This window comes from Bubalus bubalis, chromosome 10 (assembly GCF_019923935.1).
Source record: "Bubalus bubalis isolate 160015118507 breed Murrah chromosome 10, NDDB_SH_1, whole genome shotgun sequence".
Lineage (NCBI taxonomy): Eukaryota > Metazoa > Chordata > Mammalia > Artiodactyla > Bovidae > Bubalus > Bubalus bubalis.
In genome coordinates, this window is record NC_059166.1 from 571,119 (window position 1) to 595,602 (window position 24,484).

General features: G+C 42.4%; 2 protein-coding genes across 11 annotated transcripts in view; one reads left to right on the top strand and one right to left on the bottom strand.

The window, feature by feature from the left end:
* The window catches only part of ERMARD (ER membrane associated RNA degradation), a 40,686-nt gene extending 26,159 nt beyond the window's left edge, over positions 1–14,527 (bottom strand). For 7 of the 10 annotated variants that reach the window (XM_006076018.4, XM_025294253.3, XM_025294249.3 and 4 more), the window contains exon 1: positions 2,508–2,674. In XM_006076018.4, coding sequence (XP_006076080.4) covers positions 2,508–2,582 — 75 coding nt within the window. In that variant the 5' untranslated portion in view covers positions 2,583–2,674. Of the gene's footprint in view, positions 1–274; positions 430–2,098; positions 2,675–14,396 lie in introns of those variants that run through there. The other 3 variants (XM_025294250.3, XM_044923966.2, XM_006076015.4) reach the window with 3 other exon arrangements.
* On the top strand, positions 2,748–24,467 carry DYNLT2 (dynein light chain Tctex-type 2). Its single transcript, XM_044923967.2, has 4 exons — positions 2,748–3,624; positions 18,054–18,260; positions 22,818–22,976; positions 24,182–24,467. The coding sequence occupies exons 1-4, from the start codon at positions 3,601–3,603 to the stop codon at positions 24,290–24,292; spliced, it is 501 nt and encodes a 166-aa protein (XP_044779902.1). The 5' UTR covers positions 2,748–3,600; the 3' UTR covers positions 24,293–24,467.
* Positions 24,468–24,484: the final 17 nt, after the last annotated feature.

Genomic DNA, 24,484 nt, shown 5'->3' on the forward strand with positions numbered 1-24,484 from the left:
AAGTCTCGGCAGCGCCCTCATTTGGAAGCCAGTTGGCTTCAGTTCCCCCACCCCCGTCAGTGTCACCCACTATCCTGTCCACTCTTCCTGTCCCCAGAAGCTTCATTCCCGCTCTCAGCCTTGAAGTCAACCAATGCTTTCAGGTCCCAGCAATTGAGGTACTCCCTGAGAGATCTGTGTGGAATATTCGGCAATCCTCTGTGGCTGACACCCGCTCAGCCAGTCAGCACACTTTCCTTGGAACACTGCAAGACAGCATGGAGGGGGCACTCACTTCTCCTGCCTGCAGCCTGGCAACTTCCTGCGCCTTTCTGGGAAATTTCCACTCCTTTGAGCACTGCCCTGCGGTTGCAGTGCCTCCCGCTGCAGCAGCTGATCCCAGTCTGCAATCTTTCCAACACCTGCAGGACCAGCTTCACCCGAGAAGGCCTACCAGAAACACACACCATGCATCCGGTGACTTCCCTTCAGAACTCTGCATCCTACTTGCCAGGCTCTTCCATGCAGCTCTGTAGCACAATTTCCTCCTCAGAGACCTGAGTTTCAGCCATGCAGGGACTCTCCTCTAAGTGTCGAAGCTTTAAAATGCCAACCACTTCCCTCAGCTCCTTCAGTCCTCTGGAGTGACTGCTTCCTGCAGCTGTCGTCTCCACCACACTTTCATAGATCTCACTTTATCCCTCATATAACTAGTTAACAATTTTATTCCTAGTTAACACTTGATCATAGTGTGAAAACTCTTGTGGTCTGTCTTGGGACAAAAACAAAAATACAACTCAAAAAGGTTACATTCACATCAAAAGGGACTCCTTGCATTTTAAAAAAGCATTTGAATTCTAAAGGAATGAGCTGAAGTTCTGGAGTGACAGGAGACAGGCAGAAATGATATTTCTGCACAAAAACTCATCTATTCCACTAGTAAAGTGGGCCCTGAATTTCACATCTGAGGTTGTAAGTCTCTTTTGGTTGTAGACACCGGATCAACACAGTCGTCCCTCAGACTCAACCAAACAGTAAGATCCTGGAGCAGAGAGACCAGGTCTTACACAACACTGTATGCCCAGGACACAGCAGATGCTGGAACACGATAAATGAAAAACAAAAGTTAAATGAATTATTGGCTCCTCCTACCCCCAGTTGGTGGCTCAGAGGGTAAAGAATCAGGTTCAATCCCTGGGTTGGGAAGATCCCCTGAAGAAAAGAATGGCAACCCACTCCAGTACTCTTGCCTGGAGAATCCCATGGACAGAGCATCCTGGTGGGCTACAGTCCATGGGGTCGCAGAGAGTCCTATACGACTGGGCAATTAACACTTTCACCCTGAGTTGAAATGGACCTCTCTAAGGCTCCAAGACCTTCAGATTTGGGGAATGGCTACATTCTACTCCTACAGACAGACATGCAATTCTAGAAGTTGGCTTATAGGTTAACTTTTTAAGTTCATACTCTCTTAGACAAGAAGAGACCCTGCTGTTAATCAAGAAATAAAATCCAACCTCAAATCAACAAATAATAGATGCTGCAACGCTTTAACTGCCACTCAAGACAATATCTCTTCTGCGTGTTACACTCAGGGACATGCCTGTCCTCCCACTAGAAGCCCCAAAGCCTGCATTTGTGTGTGTGCATCCCTCCCTGTCTTCCTTGGCACTTCAGTGTCTTGCCAGAGCAGCATGGGATAATGCAAATGAGTTTTGTTTGAGAGCTAGAATGATCTGAATTTGAATTCTTCCTCAGACTCTTTTCCACTTCTTGCCTAGGAAATGTTAACATACCTGAAACTTTCCAGTGTAAAAGGGGGCAAAACATGACCACCTTCTATGGTTGCAGTAATCAGAGATAATACTTGAAAAGTACTCGAGACACAGTACTCAGCACTCAACAAGTAGTAGCTAGTGCTAAAAACTGCTCACAGATAATCGATTGACACTGAAATCCTTGAGAGAGGAAAGTAAAATCTTTATTGTGAGACAACCCCACTGAGGCAGCCAGTTAATGAGACCCTTTGATTTAGTTTTACGTTATCAAAGTGGCCTAAAGATGTCAACTACAATTCTAATTTTCAAGTGTGAACCAGAGGCCAGATCACCACACATACTTCCCACATCGCCAAGGAACCACCTAGAGGACACTTCCTTTAGGGGCGAAGGCCAGTCAGAACCAAGCCTAAAAGCCACGGCGCGCTGCGCGTGCCCGCCCGCGGTCCTGGGAACAGCTCCTGGGCTTCGCGGTGGCGGCTGCAGAGCTTCCCCTCGCGCGCAGGGCGCAGGCTCGGTCCCCACGGCACGTCCTCGCAGACTTCAGCCAGGACCTGAGCCACCGAACGCGGGGTCGGCGACACCAGGGAGCACGAGAGCGGAAGTGAGGTCCAGCAGGCGCCCACTCGGGCGGACACGACCCGCCCTCCTCCGCCGCGACACCGGCTGCACTCAAGACGGTGCCTCCCGCGTCGCAGCCTGATGGACGAACTCAGGTGCGCTCTGGGAATGCCGCTACCCGGACGCTACCTCCATGACTTCCGGCTTCCCGCCGCGACGCCGAGGGATGACGCGCGCACGCCACGCCCCCTCCCTGAGGCGCATTTCCGGCCGGCGCGACGCATTTCCGACCGGCGAGTGCCGGTCTCGCGCGGAAAGCGGCGGAGGCGTTGGGGCGGAGGTGAAGGCGGCCCGGCGTGCCGGCGCGATGGAGAAGCGCGGTCGGGGCGCGAAGGCGCCCTCAATGCCGGCCCCTCAGCAGCCGCCGGTGACGCCTCGCAAAGAGAGGAGGCCTAGCATGTTCGAGAAGGAGGCAGTGAGTGCGAAGACGGGGCACGGGCCGCCCTCTGGGCTGCAGGACTCGCCGGCCTTTGTGATGTAGACCGTGGAGCACTGCGTGGACCAAAACAGCTGTTTCAGTTCTCTTCAGATTTACTCAGCTCAGGTTTCCCGAGAGAAACTTTTTCCAGAAATGCGTAATTTTAGTGTGTTTAATGTCATTACTCAAACCAGAGGGCAGATTTACTAACCAGAAGCCAGTATATGTGTGCCTTAAAACAATATTTGAATATACCAAGCAGAACAATGAGATGTTTTGAGTTTTTGTTAACAGCAGCAGTCTCAGTATTTGAAGAACATGAAAAAGAGAGTGTTAAATTGAAAATAATTCTGCCCATTAACTTACTATCTGAAATGAATGGATAATGTCATTCAGTTTTATTGGTGATACAGCACCAGATTTCTATGTGACCATAATCTGGAAACCATTAGTGATCAATACTCCATATTTTATTGAGACTTTTAAGAGAAAATAATTTATCCAAGGGTACAGAATTGTAGTAATAGAGCTGGGACTCCTGGTCCACTTGTCTGTAACTCTTTTCATGCCTACTTAATGGGACCCATAATCAACAGGATGGAGGAGAGAGAATTTTTGAAGATCTTGATTCCCTCCACACCCCCACCCCCCCAAAAAGTCTTGGTAACGTTTCAGGTTCTAATGACTGCTCTTTGCTGTCTCCGTTTTAGAGGAAAGAGAAACAAAAGGAGAAAAAGTAAGGGCACGTTCACACAACTGAGAGCACAGCAAGGCTGACTGCTTAATGTGTTGGACTTAAAACTCATGCTCCCAGAAACCATATTGTATGTAAGTCTGAGTAACCATAGGTCACCTACAGTAGTGAAAAGTATTTCTATTTTGAACTGCCCTTTATAAACTTACTGTCTACTAAAGATCTGAAGTCTTGAAAAGTAAGTTTGAATCCAAAAGGAGGGGACGACAGACGGGTACATTTGGTGTACAAGCCAGAATCTGGGGAAAGGGGGATATGGACAAGGCAGTTATTCCTTATTTGATAATGAATGTGATTAATTATAGTTGTTTCTAAAGTCTGAGCTTTTACAGGTCAGAAATTTGAAATGAGGAATAAATGGAAAGAGACTCAGACTTCACAAATACTCATTAAGTGTGCCTGAGGACAATGAGTTACTAATTGTCATTCCTAACTTTTAGGTAGCTGATGACTCTCATGATCCTGAGCACAAAAATTAGGACACACAATTTAATCATTATAAGTATCTTTTGATATTCTCTCTCCTGTGCCCATTTATTTTCTTTCATAGTAGCACCTCAGTTTTCCTTTGGAGAATGAACTCATTCCCCATTAAATAGAGTTTTGGTGGGACTGTCAATCACCCTCCTTAACTTTATCCTTACGATGAGACCAAAACTAGGCTGATTAGATGAACTCTCCCTGGAATAATTCAGGAAAATGATCGAGATTAAATTGAAGTGGCATAGTGAAGTGCCTTAAGTGCCTGGTTCTTCAGCCTCTTCTTCCATTCTCTGAGCTACATCATGTCTTTCCAATTAGTTATGTATGTGGTCAACAAGAATCAGTTCCTGTTGCTTGCAACCAACAATTCCAAAACCTTAAATTACTGATAATTGAAAACTTGATTAGTCTCACGTGTCTACATACATTTGAAAATCTAATGTAAAATAAACTGAGTGGAATCAACAGCAGATTTGACACTGTAGAACAGTATTAGTGAATTAGAGTTGGCAGTAGGAAACCAAAAAAAAAAATTAGGCATCAGTGATCTATGGGAAAATTTGAGGCAAAACTTTTACTATCTTTGGAGTCCTTGGTGAGGAGAGGGGACTAATTGGCCAAGACTTCAGAGAAAACTCAAGTAAATAAAATTAGAAATTAAAAGAGAACAAATTAAAATTGATATAACAAATATAAAAGATCGTAAGAAATCACTGTGCCAATTATTCGGGCAACCTAGAAGAAGTGGATAAATTCCTAGTAACATACAGCCTTCCAAGACTGAATCATGAAGAAAGAGAAAACCTGAATTCACAGATCGATTACTAGTGAGGAGATGGAATCAGTAATCAAAACCCTCCCTAAAACAAAACACTAGGACCAGATGGCCTCACTGGTGGGGTCTGCGGAATAGTAAAAGAATTAATGCCAGTCCTTATCAGACTCTTCCAAAAAATAGAGAAAGGAATACTTGCAAACTAATTTTCAAGGCCAGCATTACCCTAATACACAACCAGCCAAGTTTATAATAAGAAAATTACAGGCCAGTGTTCCTGATGAACATAGATAGAAAAATCCCCAATAAAATATTTGCAAACTGAATTCAACACTACTTAAAAAAAATAATATATGAGTATCTTTATGAGTTTGCTGTTAGCTATGGGCCTTTGATGTAGAGATAGAGCCTTTATTATGCTGAGATACATTCCCTACATAACCACTGTTGAAAGTTTTTTTCTTTAATCATAAATGGGCATTAATTTTTGTCAAAGCTTTTTCTGTATCACATTGCTTGCTTTGCAGATGTTGAGCCATCCTTCAGTCAGTTCAGTCGCTCAGTCCTGTCCAACTCATACAACTCCATGGACTGCAGCACTCCAGGCTTCTTGTCCATCACCAACTCCTGGAGCTTGCTCACATGTCCATCAAGTTGGACAACCAACCATCTCATCCTCTGTCATCCCCTTTTCCTGCCTTTGATCTTTCCCAGCATCATGTTCTTTCCCAGTGAGTCAGTTCTTTGCCTCAGGTGGCCAAAGTATTAGAGCTTTCAGTTCAGTTCAGTCGCTCAGTTGTGTCCGATTCTGCGACACCATGAACTGCAGCACGCCAGGCCGCCCTATCCATCACCAACTCCCGGAATCCACCCAAACCCATGTCCACTGAGTCAGTGATGTCTCCAACCATTTCATCCTCTGTTGTCCCCTTCTCCTGCCCTCAGTATTTCCCAGCATCAGGGTCTTTTCAAATGAGTCAGCTCTTCGCTTCAGGTGGCCAAAGCATTGTAATTTCAGCTTCAACATCAGTTCTTCCAATGAACACCCAAAACTGATCTTCTTTAGGATGGACTGGTTTGATCTCCTTGCAGTCCAAGGGATTCTCAAGAGTCTTCTCCAACACCACAGTTCAAAAGCATCAATTCTTCAGGGCTCAGCTCTCTCTATAGTCCAACTTTCACATCCATACATGACCACTGGAAAAACCATAGCCTTGATTAGACAGACCTTTGTTGACAAAGTAATGTCTCTGCTTTTTAATATGCTATCAAGGGAGGGAGGGGGGTTCAGGATTGGGAACACGTGTACACCCGTGGCAGATTCATGTTGATGTATGGCAAAACCAATACAATATTGTAATTAGCCTCCAATTAAATAAGTTTTAAAAAAATATGCAATCTAGGTTGGTCATAACTTTCCTTCAAAGGAGTAAGTGTCTTTTAATTAGACCTTTAGCTTCAGCATCAGTTCTAAAGAATATTCAGGACTGATTTTCTTTAGGATTGACTGGTTTGAACTCCTTGCAGTCCAAGGGACTCGAGTCTTCTTCAACACCACAGTTTAAAAGCATCAGTTCTTCACTGCTCAGCTTTCTTTATGGTCCAGTTCTCACATCCATACATGACTACTGGGAAAACCATAGCTTTGACTAGATGGACCTTTGTTGGCAAAGTAATGTCTTTGCTTTTTATACGATATCTAGGTTTGTTTTCTTGCAAGGAGCAAGCATCTTTTAATTTCATGGCTGCAGTCACCATCTGCAGTGATTTTGGAGCCCACGAAAATAAAGTCTGTCACTGTTTCCATTGTTTCCCTATCTATTTGCTGTGAAAAGCATCACTACAAACAAAGCTAGTGGAGGGGATAGAATTCCAGTTGAGCTATTCCAAATCCTGAAAGATGATGCTGTGAAAGTGCTGCACTCAATATGCCAGCACATTTGGAAAACTCAGCAGTGGCCACAGGACTGGAAAAGGTCAGTTTTCATTCCAATCCCAAAGAAAGGCAATGCCAAAGAATGCTCAAACTACCACACAATTGCACTCATCTCACATGCTAGTAAAGTAATGCTCAAAATTCTCCAAGCCAGGCTTTAGCAATACATGAACCGTGAACTTCCAGATGTTCAAGCTGGTTTTAGAAAAGGCAGAGGAACCAGAGATCAAATTGCCAACATCGACTGGGTCATGGAAAAAGCAAGAGAGTTCCAGAAAAAACATATATTTCTGCTTTGTTGATTATGCCAAAGCCTTTGACTGTGTGGATCACAAGAAACTGTGGAAAATCCTGAAAGAGATGGGAATACCAGACCACCTCTTGAGAAATTTGTATGCAGGTCAGGAAGCAACAGTTAGAACTGGACATGGAACAACAGACTGGTTCCAAATAGGAAAAGGAGTACGTCAAGGCTGTATATTGTCACCCTGTTTATTTAACTTATATGCAGAGTACTTCATGAGAAACGCTGGACTGGAAGAAACACAAGCTGGAATCAAGATTGCTGGGAGAAATCTCAATAACCTCAGATATGCAGATGACACCACCATTATGGCAGAAAGTGAAGAGGAACTCAAAAGCCTCTTGATGAAAGTGAAAGTGGAGAGTGAAAAAGTTGGCTTAAAGCTCAACATTCAGAAAATGAAGATCATGGCATCTGGTCCCATCACTTCATGGGAAATAGATGGGGAAACAGTGGAAACAGTGTTAGACTTTATTTTTTGGGGCTCCAAAATCACTGTAGATGGTGACTGCAGCCATGAAATTAAAAGACGCTTACTCCTTGGAAGGAAAGTTATGACCAACCTAGATAGCATATTCAAAAGCAGAGACATGACTTTGCCAGCAAAGGTTCGTCTAGTCAAGGCTATGGTTTTTCCTGTGGTCATGTATGGATGTGAGAGTTGGACTGTGAAGAAGACTGAGCACCAAAGAATTGATGCTTTTGAACTGTGTTGTTGGAGAAGACTTGAGAGTCCCTTGGACTGCAAGGAGATCCAACCAGTCCATTCTGAAGGAGATCAGCCCTGGGATTTCTTTGGAAGGAATGATGCTAAAGCTGAAACTCCAGTACTTTGGCCACCTCATTGTTGAGGATTTTCTCCCCGGGACTTGGAAGCGATGAACCTGAAAGAAGGACACTTGGACAGTCTCTGGCAAGGACTGACAAGTTTATTTCTGCAGTCAATCTTTTTTATAGAAGCAGGAACAAAGAGCTTAAAGTACACGGTCAGCAGAGTGCATACAGAGTTAACACATAATCAGTAAAAACATTTCAAGGACAGCGCGCTCTAAATGACTCATGGGCTTATCCCACAATCCGCTTTCACAAGTAACATCCCTATTAACTCTTGGCACCGAGCATAACCAAAGGCAGGAGATGTTTTTCTGTCCGCAGTGCAAAGCCGGGTATTTCTGGCCCTTTGCCATTTTCCCAAGGACTTTCTCCTTTTTCGGCTATTTTGCACTATGCTTCCCAACATATCCTCCTTTTGTTTTTAAATTAAGCATGGCGGCTGCTAGTTGGACTCCATTGTGGGAGGCATGGAGTCTTGAGTAGACACTTCTGTATCCCATAATCAAGGACAAAAAGAGCAGGGTGATTAATACATATATAAAAATATTGCTTCCTGAAAGCCAAGCTCTAGGGTCTAGAGATGATAGGGTTTTGGTTAAAGTATCATAGAATTGAGTGCTATACAATTCCCTAGGTACCCTAACTTGAAAATTAGCAACTTGTTGTTTCAACAAATTGATGTCTAAACTTGAGTTATTTGTGAGATCCTGCAAATGCACCTTAACCTTATTCCAAGGATATTCAGTGCTATTATAGGGCATGTTAGTCAGACAAAAAGAAGTAAAATTCCAGTGACAACGTATACATGTTTGGAAAGTCAGTTGCTGCACTTGATCTCCTAAGTGGATAACCACAGTTTGTAACTCATTAATTCGTGTTTGTAATTGCTGATCTATTTGAGCTTGTCAAGTCCAAAGATCATGAGAGTCTTTGTGCCAAGCAGTGATAAAATCATGATTTTGTATAGAATTAATGTAAAGCCATACTGGACAAAGTTCCTACAGTCACAATGGAGCTAAGGCTTAAGATGTCTGCAATAATCCACCCAATGATGCGCTTAGATCACCTAAGTCCAGTTTTCAACAATACAGGAAGAAATACAGAATCCGTCCAAGGCTCAATTAAGTTTACGGGAAGCCATAACTCAGATCTTTGTTTAGCGCAATGCTAGCATTGTGATATGAAATGGTGTGATTAAGGCAGGTATACAATGCACATGCAGTACAATTGACAATCTTGGCTGATAAGTCAATATCAAAATGCCCTACAATAAACAAGTACGGAAGGTGAACACACGATTGACTATAGCCAGTACTATTGTATAGGAAGGGATAATTAGAAGGACGAAACACACCCATAGTCCCATAAACACTAGCAAAGTCTCTAAGGCTGCTGGAATTTTCCAAATGTGCCATTGCTCTGGCCCCACAATGGGGACAACAATCCTGGGTCGTGGTGGTGATAAGCCCCCATTATAGCAATTCAGCAATATGTCCTTATCAGTCCAGAAACTTGTCTTAGATTTATGAAAGCCTCCAATGCTTGATCTATTAAACCAGGAGCAATTATGATGTTCCTTTTGCTCTTCAGTGTCTGCTCAGCCTGACGAGTCATGTTTTTTCACTTGAGCCCATGTCGGGTAAGGATTCAGATGATGGCGTTTCCTCATTGGCTCCTCCAGGGTCATTGATGAGACCCTTCACATCAACTTCATCACTTCCCAAGGGAGTCCGGTCTTGGGGTCCTTCTCGGTAGTGGACATGGTAAAGGGGAACCCAGATTTCCTCTCCATCTGCAATGACAAGACCATAACCCTTGCCTAGGAGTCGTAAGATTCCTGGCAGCCACTGATTAAATTGCTTATACCATATTGGTGTATTGATTTCTAATTTGCTGTTTTTGTCTTCTGTAAAATGTCTATCTGCACGAGTGTCAGAATTATTTTTTGTTAAGTTTAGTTAAAGATAATAGTAATTGAGGGTTCATGGGATAAGAAGTGTATCTCCTCTTCCCTATTTCCCCTTTCTGTTTTAACAAATGAGTTTTAGAGTGCGGTGGGCTCTTTTCAATAATGGCTTGACCCTGAGGATTATAGGGTATTCCTGTAATGTGTGTTATGTTCCATTCTGATAAAAATGAACAAAATGAATGCGAGGTGAATACAGGTCCATTGTTTGTTTTCAAGATAGAAGGAATCCCCATAATGGGGAAGGTGAGTAAGTGTGGAAATGGTGTGTTTGTTGGATTCTGAAGAGACAGGTACTGCCCAGATAAAGCCTGAAAATGTATCAAGTGAGACAAAAAGCAATGAAAATTTTCTTAAGGAACAGTGAGTGAAATCAGATTGCTAAAGGGAATTAGGTTGTTGCCCCCAAGGATTAACTCCTGAAATCGTAGTTTGTAAGTGCAGAGGGGCGCAGACATCACAGGTTTTAATAATATGTCGTGTTTCAGTGAGAGGAATATGGTATTTAGAGTGCAATCTGTTAGCATTGGTATGAAGATTAGCATGTTCATCATTGGCAGATGTAAAAAGGGGAGCTATGAGCCTGTCAACAGCATCATTTTTTGCGACCAGAGGGCCAGGTAAACCTGAATGAGCACGTATATGTGCAATAAAGAAAGGTTCTGTACGTGAACGAATTAAAGCTTGAGTCTGTGAAAAGAGAGTATATAATTCTTCATCTAGGTTGTACAAAAAGGCGGTAACAAAATCAGGAAAAAGGGAAGCAAGGTATTTGGAATCAGTATATATGTTGAAGGATAATGGTTGAAGCGACAAAAGAGCATATAAAGCATACAGTTCAACTCTTTGTATTGAAGAATAGGTAGTGGGTCATTTCTCTTTGATATCAGGGCCGACAATCCCTGCTATGCCTTTCTTGTTGCCATCAATGAAATAGGTGGGTGCATCAGAAATAGGCTGGGATGCAATGATATTAGTTATAATGAATTTAGTACATTGTAGAAAGTCCCGTAATTTTCTTCTTGGCAAATGAAATGAGATAACATTTTGAAAATCACTTAATTCCATTTGCATGGTCAGGTTATACTGTAAGGCAATTTGCAATTCCTTTTTTGTAAGGGGAACGTGTATTGCATATGGATCAAATCCAGTCAAAGTTTGTACGTGGCTTCTTCCTGACACAATTAAGTGCCCTATTTTCTCAATATATGACACAATTTTTTTAGACTGTTTAGTGTGTAAATATACCCATTCTATTGGGCTATGCTGAGCTATAATTGCAGTGGATGAATGTTCAGTAGGGAATATATATAAAGAAACTGGTTGATCATAATCTAGCCGAGTTGAAAAAGATTGTTGAATGTGTTTCTCCATTAAGGCCAGTTCTTCTTTGGCCTCTTTTGTTAGTTGCCTAGGGCTATTAGGGTCAGGGGATCCCTCTAAAATTTTAAATAGATTTTGTAAGGCCTAGGTGGGGATGCCAACAGATGGCCGTAGCCAATTAATATCTCCTAGCGATTTTTGAAAATCATTCAGCGTGCGTAGAGACCGCACAGAAATTTGAGTTTTTTGAGGTTTGATTTTAGATTCTTCCATAACATGTCCTAAAATAATTAAAGGGTGCCCTCCATTGAATTTTATCTGGTACTACAAGCAGGCCATGATTTTGAAAAGTAATAGTAACTTCATTATATAACTGTTGTAAACAGAGTTCAGATTCCATAGAGAGAAGTATATCATCCATATAACGAATTATAAACTCAGTAGGATACTTGTCTCTAATGGGTTGTAATAAAACAGATATGAGATATTGGCAAATGATAGGGGAGTTCATCATTCCTTGAGGTAGCACCTTCCATTGGAATCTTTTAACAGGAGCCATGTGATTTATAGAAGGAACTGAAAAGGCAAAGCGTTTTCTATCTTTAGGGTGCAAAGGTATAGTAAAAAAAAGTCTTGTAAGTCAATAATAACTACAGACCATCCTTTTGGTACCATAGAAGGGGAGAGCAATCTGGGTTGTAAGGGCCACATAGGTGACATGGTATGACTAACATTTCTTAAATCTATCAACATTCGCCATTTTCCTGATTTCTTTTTTATTACAAAAACGGAAATTCCATGGGGAAAACGAAGGTTCTATATGAGCTTTTTGTAATTGTTCATTTACTAATTGTGTAAGAGTTGCCAATTTTTCTTTAGTTAGGGGCCATTGAGGTGTCCATATTGGGGTATCAGATTCCCAGTTGAGAGGCAGCGGTGTTAATTCAATGGCCCCCATTAAAAAGGTTCATTTAAAGAAACTGTGGCTTTCGTTTGTTCAAGAAAATCCCGTCCCCATAAATTGATAGGGATATTAGTAATATATGGTTTAAGATAAGCTACAATTTGATCAGGGCCATACACTTGTAAATAGGATGCACTGACACAAGTTTGTGTGGCATCAGCTTCACCCACTCCTAATAGTCTAGAAGGAGCCACAACCTTACCCCAATCGAGGGGCCACTCTGCAGCTCTAATGATTGAAATGTCAGCTCCGGTATCTAACATGCCTGTGAAATTCTTTCCCCGTATGTGTAAAGTAAGCATGGGTTTCTGATGTTCCTTTAATAAAGTGGATAGTGTAGCAGTAAGGTTGGTACTGCCAAAGCTTCCCTGCCGAACTTTATCAGATGCCTTCATTGGTTTAACATATGGCAAAAGTAATAATTGTGCAAAATGTTCCCCTTTTTGTAAGTATGCGTTTCCCGTTTTCACAACATTTACCATAACATGTATTTCCCCTTCATAATCTTCATCCACAACACCGGTCAAAACCATTAAACCTCTCATCGTGCAGCTACTACGTCCCAAAATCAGTCCCACTGTCCCGGGTGGAATCGGGCCATAATGTCCAGTGGGCATTTTGTGGGGGTGTATAATTCTATTAGTTCCCCATCATAAGGACTAGGTATATCAGTGCGAGCACTCTTGGATGTAGCTGCTTGTAGCGTCATAACGCTAGGTCCTCCTTTCGTAGCGGGGCTAGAGGACGGCCCCTTTATCAGTTTCCCTGTTGTTTTTGCTGTGCACCGGGGTTCAAGGTGTTTCCATCCTTATCAAATTTAGGGTGACATTCATTCAGCCAGTGGAACCCCCTTTTACATCTTGGACATACTCCTGGGGTCTCTTCTTATTAGAAGTAAAATTATTTTTTCTGGCCTGTGTTGGCATGCAACATTGTTTTTTCATATGGCCGGGCTTCCCACAGTTAAAACATTTGGCATTAGCAGCTTTCTGTACATTAAAGGTTTCCAATGTTGCAAATTTTGCTCTGTGGGACATAGATCCGATGTCCCTACATGCTTTCAAATATTCCATAAGAGAGCCAGTCTCTTGAATTGGTCTGAGCATGGATCGACATTCCTCATTAGCATTTTCAAAAGCGAGTTGTTTTAAAATAATATTTTGTAAAGTCACATCCTTAATAGATTTCTCAATTGCATCATTTAATTTTCCTATAAATTGAGAATATTCCTCCTCATGTCCTTGAATAATCTTAACAAGTGAACCATCAGAGTTAGTGCTATCAACCTTTGCTTATGCCCTGCAGGCAGTTTCTTTAATGAAATGTAACATCTGAGGGGTAATATTAGCTAATTGTGCAATATATTGGCCATGGCTCTTGTTCCAGTGAGCATATCATAGGTTAAATTGGCAGGGTTACCATGAGATTGCTGGTCAGTCATCAGCTGTTGGGCCTCATCATTAATCCATATTTGCCATTGCAGTAATTGTTGAGGATTTAAAATCATCTTTGCTATTTGAAAAAAAATCATATGGCATCCAATGGCCAGCCCATCCTCCAAGAAATTCTATACAGTAAGGAGAAGTAGGTCCATACAGAGTTCATGCTTTCCTAAAGCTAGACAACAGGCCAAAATCTAGATTAGCCCAAGTATTTTGGCCTTGGGCAGGTTGATTAAACTGTATTCGGAAAGCAAAAGTGCAAGCAGGCATCTCCCGAGGAGGAGTGAAATGATTACTATGAGCAAAGTTAGCAATTGCTGTTACAGGTGGAGCAGAAAGAAAAACCTCAGATTTGGGCTGTCCGTTGAATGAAATGACTTCCATTCTAAGTGGCTTCAGTTTTGACATATCCTGTATATATATGTCTCTAAGTTGTTTTTCTAAGGATTGTGTCTGATTGAGCATAACATCCTTATATTTCAAAGCATCTTGCATATCTTGTTCCTTAAGCTCATATTCATGTAAAGATCGAATAGTTTTTACTTCCAAATCAACGTTATGCCCTTCAATTTGTTCTATGATAGCCCATATGAGTGACCATGTAACCCTTGCCGATATGCTTGCAAAATATTATTTTTAACCCTTTTCTATATGTCTAGATTGAGTGTCCCCTCTTCTGGGAACCATGAACTGTTCCAGTAAAATATGATAGCAGTCATTCAACTGATCTCTTGAAACATTAACACCGTTTTGTTTCAAAAAATGATGCATTATAGAAATGAAAGGAATTTTACTGCTATGTTGCCCCATCCTGCTTACCTTTTCTGCAGGGGCTCGTCACTTTGTTCAGCCTTCCTCTCAAGTCCCTGTTCGGGTGCCACTTGTTCGGGATTTTTCTCCCCGGGACTTGGAAGTGATGAACCTGAAAGAAGGACACTTGGACAGTCTCTGGCAAGGACTGACAAGTTTATTTCTGCAGTCAAGCTTTTTTATAGAAGCAGGAACAAAGAGCTTAAAGTATACGGTCAGCAGAGTGCATATGGAGTTAACACATAATCAGTAAAAACATTTCAAGGACAGCGCACTCTAAATGACTCATGGGCTTATCCCACAATCCGCTTTCACAAGTAACATCCCTATTAACTCTTGGCGCCGAGCATAACCAAAAGCAGGAGATGTTTTTCTGTCCGCAGTGCAAAGCTGGGTATTTCTGGCCCTTTGCCATTTTCCCAAGGACTTTCTCCTTTTTCGGCTATTTTGCACTACGCTTCCCAACACTCATGCAAAGAGTTGACTCATTGGAAAAGACTCTGATGCTGGGAGGGTCTGGGGGCAGGAGGAGAAGGGGACGACAGAGGATGAGATGGCTGGATGGCATCACTGACTCGATGGATATGAGTCTCAGTGAACTCCAGGAGTTGGTGATGGACAGGGAGGCCTGGCGTGCTGCAATTCATGGGGTCGCAAAGAGTCGGACATGACTGAGCGACTGATCTGAGCTGATGAGACTGGGTGCCATGATCTTAGTTATTTCAATGTTGAGTTTTAAGCCAGCTTTTCACTCTCCTCTTTCACTTTAATCAAGAGGCTCTTTAGTTCCTCTTAGCTTTCTGCCATAAGGGTGGTGTCTGCATATCTGAGGTTATTGCTGTTTCTCCCAGCAGTGTTGATTCCAGCCTGTATTTCATGCAGCCCAGTATTTTGCATGATGTGCTCTGCATGTAAGTTAAATAAGCAGAGTGATGATGTGCAGCCTTAACATACTCCTTTCCTAGTTTTGAGCCAGTCTGTTGTTCTGTGTCCAGTTCTAACTGTTGCTTCTTGACCTGCATACAAATTTCTTAGGAGGCAGGTAAGGTGGTCTGGTATTCCCATCGAAAAATTTTCTAGTTTGTTGTGATTCACACATTCGAAGGCTTTAGCATAGTCAGTGAAGAAGATGTTTTCTGGAATTCTCTTGCTTTCTCGATGATCCAGAGGATGTTGGCAATTTGATCTCTGGTTCCTCTGCCTTTTCTAAATCCAGCTTGAACATCTGGAAGTTCTTGGTTCACATACTGTTGAAGCCTAGCTTGGAGAATTTTGAGTGTTACTTTGCTAGTGTGTGAGATGAGTGCAGTTGTGCAGTAGTTTGAACATTCTTTGGCATTGCCTTTTTGACCTTTTCCAGTTCTGTGGCCACTGCTGAGTTTTCCAAATGTGCTGGTATTTTGAATGCAGCATTTGAACAGCATCATCGTTTAGGTTTTGAAATAGTTCAGCTGGAATTCCATCACCTCCACTAGCTTTGTTCATAGTCATGCATCCTAAGGCCCACTTTGCACTCCAGGATGTCTGGCTCCAGGTGAGTTATCACATCATCGAGGTTATCTGAGCCATCCTTGCATTCCTGGAATAAACAGGCATCCCTGGAATAAATTCCATTTGCCTGTTCAAATCCTTCAGTGGTTCCTCATTGTTCTGGGAGTAAGTTTCAACTTCCCTTTCAAATTCTACTTAGTCCTACATGATGCCTTTTAAACCTTATTCTATTACTACTATTTTCCCCACTCTAAATAATTCATACATGCCAAACACATGTTTATTCTCAGAAAATGTTAAGTACTTTGTCCTGCCTATTTCCCGTTCCTATTAGACATCAGCCCAAACTTTATTTCAGAAGAGACTTCTCCAATTATTCAGTCCAAATTAAACCCTCATGGTGAGTTTCTATCAAGTCATATGATTTTATTTGTGTAGCAATTACCACTATTTTGGAGAAGGAAATAGCAACCCAGTCCAGTATTCTTTCCTGGAAAATCTCAAGGACAGAGGACCCTGGCAGGCTACAGTCCATGGTGTCGCAAAGAGTCAGACATGACTGAATGACTTCACTTCCTTTTCCACTAGAAGGATAACTCCATGGATGCAGCCTCTTTTATTATGAGTTAATACAAGTAAAACAATTCTGGTTGTTATAATGAAGTTCACCACTGTAACTTCAGAGCAGAGAGTGCTTAACTGTGTGTGCATGCTAAGTCACTTCAGTTGTGTCTGACTCTTCCCAACCCAGGGATTGAACCCACATCTCATGTTTCCTGCATCTGCAGGTAGGTTCTTTACCACTAGCGCCACCTGGGAAGCTCCCATTCGTAACTGAAGTAAAAGTGTTAATTGCTCAGTTGTGTCCAATTCTTTGTGACCCCATGGACTGGAGCCCACCACACTCCTCTGTCCATGGGATTTCCCAGGCAAGAATATTGGAGTTGGTAGCCATTCCAGTAGATCTTCTCCAGGAGATCTTCCCATCCCAGGGATGGAACCCGTGTTTCTTACATCTCCTGCATTGGCAGGCAGGTTCTTTACCACTAGTGCCGCCTGGGAACCCCATACTTCACCATGCTGCTGCTGCTGCTAAGTCGCTTCAGTTGTGTCCGACTCTGTGCGACCCCTGAGACGGCAGCCCACCAGGCTCCCCCGTCCCTGGGACTCTCCAGGCAAGAATACTGGAGTGGGTTGCCATTTCCTTCTCCAATGCGTGAAAGTGAAAAGTGAAAGTGAAGTCACTCCGTCGAGTCCGACTCTGCGACCCCATGGACTGCAGCCCACCAGGATCCCCCGTCCATGGGATTCTCCAGGCAAGAGTACTGGAGTGGGGTGCCATTGCCTTCTCCGTACTTAACCATAAGAGCCACTAAATAAATAGTTCTTTAAGGCAGGTCGAATGTTATCAAATAAATGTTGAATATCAAAAGCATGGAATGACATATATACCAAATATACCACTTTTGTTATCTTTTCAATTAAAACTTAAGAGTTAACAAATGTACTATTTATTCAAAGATAAAATAATTAAAATTATAAGAAGGCAATAAAGGATAATATTTTCATAATGTCAGAGAGAAAAGTGAAAGTGAAGTTGCTCAGTTGTGTCCGACTCTTTGGTACCCCATGGACTGTAGCCTACCAGGCTTCTCTGTCCATGGGATTTTCCCAGCAAGGATATTGGAGTGGGTTGCCATTTCCTTCTCCAGGGGATCTTCCCAGCCCAGGAATTGAACCCGGGTCTCCCACATTGTAGGCAGATGCTTTACCCGCTGAGCCACCAGGGAAGCCCCAGTGTCAGAGTAGGGAACCTGAAAGGTTTTCCTTACATAACTGTCTTTCAGCCACTCAGTTGCCCTCTCAAAGGCCACTCTTGTTTCTAGTTCTTCTGCATCTTCCATGGATGTTCTAAACCTATGCATTCAAATTTGTGTTTCCGTGTTTTTGTGTTTATAGATAGATAGATGACACCTGTATATTTTTTCTCCTTGTCCAAGTTGATAGCCAGGATTGACTCTAGGATTTCGCAACCACATAATCATAGATGTCTGTTGTAATGGATTTCCAAGCTTTGTGTCAGCCCTGTCCCACTGCCCCAGGGTCCTTAAAACTGAAATTTCATTATGGAATTTAAAAAGTCATCTTTCTCTGTCTCTCTCCTTCTCCTTTCAGTATGCACAAATTTTAAGAGAAAGACTGAGAGAATCAATTCATGATGTTCAGTATGTAGAGCCTCCATTTGATGACTCAATTGCTGATCTAGGTAAAGAATGGAAGAGTGCCCTGGCAAAACTAAAGTTTGCTAATTCATATAGAATGGAGCCATTGAAAAAATTCCAGGCTCATTCAGTACAAACAAAAGTCCAGCAGATACTAAAGGTAGGTTGATAGGTATATATGATAGCAATATCTTAATTTTGGGGATGTGACAAACCATGTTAAGATTTATGGCAGTATAGTTACTCTGACTGACTTTTTTTTGTAGCATTTGTCTCTGAAAGTACTTTGTAGTCATACTGAATAATCTTCATGTTGATGCTATGATTAAAGCTAAATCAAAAAGAATTTCTTTTGGTATTTCATTTAACAGTTCAGTTGCTCAGTCGTGTCCGACTCTTTGTGACCCCATGAATCATGATGTACTCTGAATAGAAGTTAAATAAGCAGGGTGACAATATACAGCCTTGACTTACTCTTTTCCCAATTTGGAACCAGTCTGTTGTTCCATGTCCAATTCTAACTGTTGCTTCTTGACCTGCATACAGATTTCTCAGGAGGCGGGTTGGGTGGTCTGGTATTCCCATATCTCGAAGAATTTTCTGCAGTTTGTTGTGATCCACACAGTCAAAGGCTTTAGGATAATCAATGAAGCAGAAGCAGATGTTTTTCTGGAATTCTCTTGTGTTTTCAATGATCCAACAGTTCAGTTCAGTTCAGTCACTCAGTTGTCTCTGACTCTTGGTGACCCCATGAATCGCAGCACTCCAGGCCTCCCTGTCCATCACCAGCTCCCAGAGTTCACCCAAACTTAGGTCCATTGAGTTGGTGATGCCATCAAGCCATCTCATCCTCTGTCGTCCCCTTCTCCTCCTGCCCCCAATCCCTGCCAGCATCAGAGTCTTTTCCAATGAGTCAACTCTTCGCATAGGGGGCCAAAGTATTGGAGTTTCAGCTTTAGCATCAGTCCTTCTAAAGAACACCCAGGACTGATCTCCTTTAGAATAGACTGGTTGGATCTCCTTGCAGTCCAAGGGACTCTCAAGAGTCTTCTCCAACACCACAGTTCAAAAGCATCAATTCTTCGGTGCTCAGCTTTCTTCACAGTCCAACTTTCACATCCATACATGACCACTGGAAAAACCATAGCCTTGACTAGATAGACCTTTGCTGGCAAAGTAATGTCTCTGCTTTTGAATATGCTATCTAGGTTGGTCATAACTTTCCTTCCAAGGAGTAAGCATCTTTTAATTTCATGGCTGTAATCACCATCTGCAGTGATTTTGGAGCCCCCCAAAATAAAGTCTGGCACTGTTTCCACTGTTTCCCCATCTATTTCCCATGAAGTGATGGGACCAGATGCCATGATCTTCATTTTCTGAATGTTGAGCTTTAAGCCAACTTTTTCACTCTCCACTTTCACTTTCATCAAGAGGCTTTTGAGTTCTTCTTCACTTTCTGCCATAAGGGTGGTGTCATCTGCATATCTGAGGCTATTGATATTTCTTGATTCCAGCTTGTGCTTCTTCCAGCCCAGCATTTCTCATGATGTACTCTGCATATAAGTTAAATAAGCAGGGTGACAATATACACCCTTGACGTACTCCTTTTCCTATTTGGAACCAGTCTGTTGTTCCATGTCCAGTTCTAACTGTTGCTTCTTGACCTGTATACAGGTTTCTCAAGAGGCAGGTCAGGTGGTCTGGTATTCCCATCTCTTTCAGAATTTTCCACAGTTTATTGTGATCCACACAGTCAAAGGCTTTGGCATAATCAACAAAGCAGAAATATATGTTTTTTCTGGAACTCGCTTGCTTTTTCCATGATCCATCAGATGTTGGCAATTTGATCTCTGGTTCCTCTGCCTTTTCTAAAACCAGCTTGAACATCTGGAAGTTCATGGTTCACATATTGCTGAAGCCTGGTTTGGAGAATTTTGAGCATTACTTTACTAGGTGTGAGATGAGTGCAACTGTGCGGTAGTTTGAGCATTCTTTGGCATTGCCCTTCTTTGGGATTGGAATGAAAACTGACCTTTTCCAGTCCTGTGGCCACTGCTGAGTTTCCCAGATTTGCTGGCATATTGAGTGCAGCACTTTCACAGCATCATCTTCCAGGATTTGAAATAGCTCAACTGGAATTCCATCACCTCCACTAGCTTTGTTCATAGTGATGCTTCCTAGGGCCCACTTGACTTCACACTCCAGGATGTCTGGCTCTAGGTGAGTGAGTACACCATCGTGATTATCCATAAATTATTTATCTTGCAGGTTCCGTGTTTCTCCCATATTTGAAGGAATGAGTAAAAAATAAAACCCATATTGAATATGTGCGAAAAACTGATTCATGACTACACTAAACATCCTAAGAATAGGCAATCCCCAATATTTGTGTTGGGGATTTTCTTCTTCATTAAACAAGGTGGAATCTGAAGTTCATTTAAGACAGTTGTTTGAAACTCAGACACATGTTTTCAGGCTAGTCCAACAAAGCTTCTTCAGTTTTACAGTTAATACTGTAATACCAATAGTAATTATACTAGCATTTGTGTCTGAAGGCTACATTGTTCAGATGGAAAGAATCCCCTTCACCATCTTTCCTAATAAAGGGCCAAATTAAAAACTTTCAAATTTCAGAATGTTTGTTTAAGGGGCCACCTTTTTGAATCCCCTTTTCACCTTTGGGCATCAGGTACCCAGGAGATTTCTGACGACCAGGTTCCCGCTGTGGGATTCTACCCTGCCTAACCCCCCTCCAAGGGTACTCCTTGTTTAACATTACCTCCCCCGCCTCAAATGTGCAAATGCATTCCCTTAGTAACAACTGATGTAAGCTAGCTGTTGGGAAGAAGGCATGCATTTAACTTCTTTTGTGTATATAATATAATGTGTGCTCATGTGCTTAGTTGCTTAGTCATGTCCAGCTGTTTGCAGCCCCATGGACTATAGCTCTCCAGGCTCCTCTGTGGGATTCTCCAGGCAAGAATACTGCAGTGGGTTGCCATTTCCTTGATTTACATCCCCTTAACTGTGTCAGAATTAATTCTTAAATGAATATGTTAATACAGAAGAATATTTGGGAAACCCATTTCCCCCACCTCCGTCTACCACCATAGACATAGATACATTTCTAAACTGAAGTAATAATAACCAGATAATATTCAGAAACTATATTATGGCTCATAACTTGGAAATAAATTCAACTCAATACAATAAAATAATTATTAACCCTGTGGCCTAACAGCAGGCATTTTGGTGTGTCTCTCACTTGGCCCAACAACATCGACTGAGTCCAAGTTTATTTGGTATTATAGCAGAATTTCATGTTGTGTTTACATGTGATCATTTATAGAACTGCATTGAGCATAAGGGGCTTGGAACAGCTTATTGAATATGTAGGGGGAAGGCTGGGGTCACAAAGAGGCTAGGGATTTTCTTTTGTGTTTAGGGAACATTATCACCATTCTAGACACAGAAATAATATATACTGCTGGAGCTTGTAGGTATCTTCCTATAGCAACTATTCATTAATTGTTAAAATGGAACATGTATGTATTAATAGATAAAGCCTGGGACCTCTTAGGCAAACTGAGAAGAGAATGGATGTTGCTAAGTGTCCAAAAGATTGAGCTAAATGCCTGAAGGAACTAAATGCTTCTAGACCCAGTTCAGATCCAAAAGCCTTCTAGAAGGAAAGCACAACCAAAAAATGGGTAATTTATTTGGTTTTATTTGCCTGCAAAATTAGCAGGTAGGCATCCATTTATTGTTAGAACCTAGAACATTGGTTAGTTTGTCATTGGTCTCAGTCAGTTAATCAAAGGCAGGTGCCACCTGCTCACCAGCTTGTGGTTTGTAGAAAAATGCAGTGCTTCATGGCCCGCATCTGTCTCCCCACAGCTATATATTAATTTACTGACAAACACGATGAGCAGTCTTTGACTTCCATGTTACTCATCTGGAGGTCACAGAAAAAAGCAGTAGAGTGAGCAGCCATAGGGACAGGATTAGAAAGAAGTGGCCTTTAACTGAGGGAGACAAGAAGACAGGGATAGGGACTTCCATGGAGGTCCAGTGGTTAAGACTCCATGCTCCCAGTGGAGGGGGTGTGAGTTCAGTGCCTGGTAAGGGAGCTAAGATTCCACAGGCCGAGTGGCAAAAAAACACCTTGTGTCTCCCTAATAAATGTTTGGCAGAGTAACCTAGTAAAGGAAAACTTAAGGATTGCTGCTGCTGCTGCTGCTAAGTCGCGTCAGTCGTGTCCGACTCTGTGAGACCCCACAGACAGCAGCCCACCAGGCTCCCCAGTCCCTGGGATTCTCCAGGCAAGAACACTGGAGTGGGTTGCCATTTCCTTCTCCAATGCATGAAAGTGAAAGTGAAGTCTCTCAGTCGTGTCCGACTCTTAGCGACCCCATGGACTGCAGCCCACCAGGCTCCTCCATCCATGGGATTTTCCAGGCAAGAGTACTGGAGTGGGGTGCCATTGCCTTCTCCTAAGGATGGCTAATGAAGAGCAATTGAACATAATTTTAAAACCAAATCAAATTTTTTTCAAAATTGTTATTGAAATAAATTGTTAAGCATATCAACCATTTAATATCATTTGGTTAGAGATATGTGTATGTTTCCAAAAGCTGCATATATTAATGACACATTTTCTACTTCAATTTTTATTTAAAATTTGAAAATTAAAATATCTTTCTTAATTTTTTTAAAGGAAAGTCTTCAAGATGTCAAATATGACGACAAAGTCTTTTCTCATTTGTCACTTGAATTAGCAGACCGCATATTGTCATCAGTCAAAGAATTTGGATACCACCGTTATAAGTTCATTATAAAAGTATTATTTATTCAAAAGACAGGTCAGGCAATCAATGTAAGTACCTCCACGTGGGAGCATGGTGGGAGGACTTGGCCCAGGGAAGGCTGCTGCCCACAGGACAGTCACCAGGCTCCCAGGGAGGAGAGAATTCTACCGCATCCACCTGCACACTTAGGGAATGGGAGCTTTCAGGTGGACAGGTGGCCCCTCGGGGTGGTCTGGAGAAGGGGCGGTCATCCTCTGATGCCTGAACAACAAGAAGGAACCAGCCATGCTAAAGATCAGGCAGAAAGTCCCAGCAGAGAAAACATGGAGTGCAAAGACAACACGGGCTTGACTTGATAACCAGAGAGACTGGGGTGTATTTAGGCAGCACCACCCCAGAAGTGAGCAGCTTGCGACACCAGTCACGTGCTTGCTTATTGTCCTGTGGGTCAGCTCAGTCTGGATGGGCTGGGTGGACTTTCTTCTCACCAGAAGAAAGGGGTGCAGTTTCAGCCATCTGGTGATGCAGCTGGCCCAGAGGTCCCAGACAGCCTTGCTCACAGTCGTGACCATTGGTTCCCCTGCACAGAAGCCATCGTCCTCCAGAGGAGGAATGGTGTCCTTACACAGGGCTCCCTGCAGCATTCCAGAGGTGACAGCAGAAGACTTCCTGAGGCCTCTCTTGGAAGCTGCTGCAGTGTCGCATTATTTTGCTCAGGGCAAGTCCCAAGGTCAGTTCATATTCATGGGGTGGAAAAGCAGACTCAACCTCCTGAGGGGAGAAGCTCACCACAGAAAAATCAGATTTTGTGTGGCTTCGTACATGAAGCAAAGGAGTTAGGATTTCTCTAACAGCCTGCTTATAGGATCAGTACCATTTCTTCATTTCAAGACAAGACCCTAACAAACTTTTGGTTGAAGATCTGCGGTAGGAAGGATAATGCCTGACTATGGAGTGTGACAGCATGGTGCTGCACGCAGAACCCCTAGACTTGAGTCACAGAGCGCCTCCTCTTCTGCCCCGGGACACACGCTGCTAAGGTGGTCTCTCTGTGTTAGACAACTTACCCTCTCCAGTAAAGAGAAGGTGGGCCCAGGAAGCATCACTATTAAGTCTTATCAGCAAAGGGAAAATTGGACAAATTACTTTTAAAATAAAACTTCCTAAGATGGTGAGTGATGCAACTTCTGAAGAAACCAAACTTGTATAGATTAAAGAATTACTTTTTAACATGTTTGATCTGAAGTGGGCCTTCTGAACATTTCTGTCCTAGATTGCCAGCAGATGGATCTGGGATGTGGCGTGGGACAGCTGGGTTTCCGCGAAGCATGAGACAGAAACTTACGTGGCGTTGGTCTTAGTATTCGCTCTCTACTGTGAATAGCTTGTTCCATGGACCAAAGAGTGCTTACTTCTAAACTTTCCTAAAATACATGAAAATTTATAGACTTGTGAACTTCATGGTAGTTTTGATGAACTATATTCTTGTATCTCCAATTGAAGCTTCTTAATTGTATTCTTTTAACAACAAACAAGTAAAAGCTGGATTTTTACCTTTATACTTACTAGTTGTCAT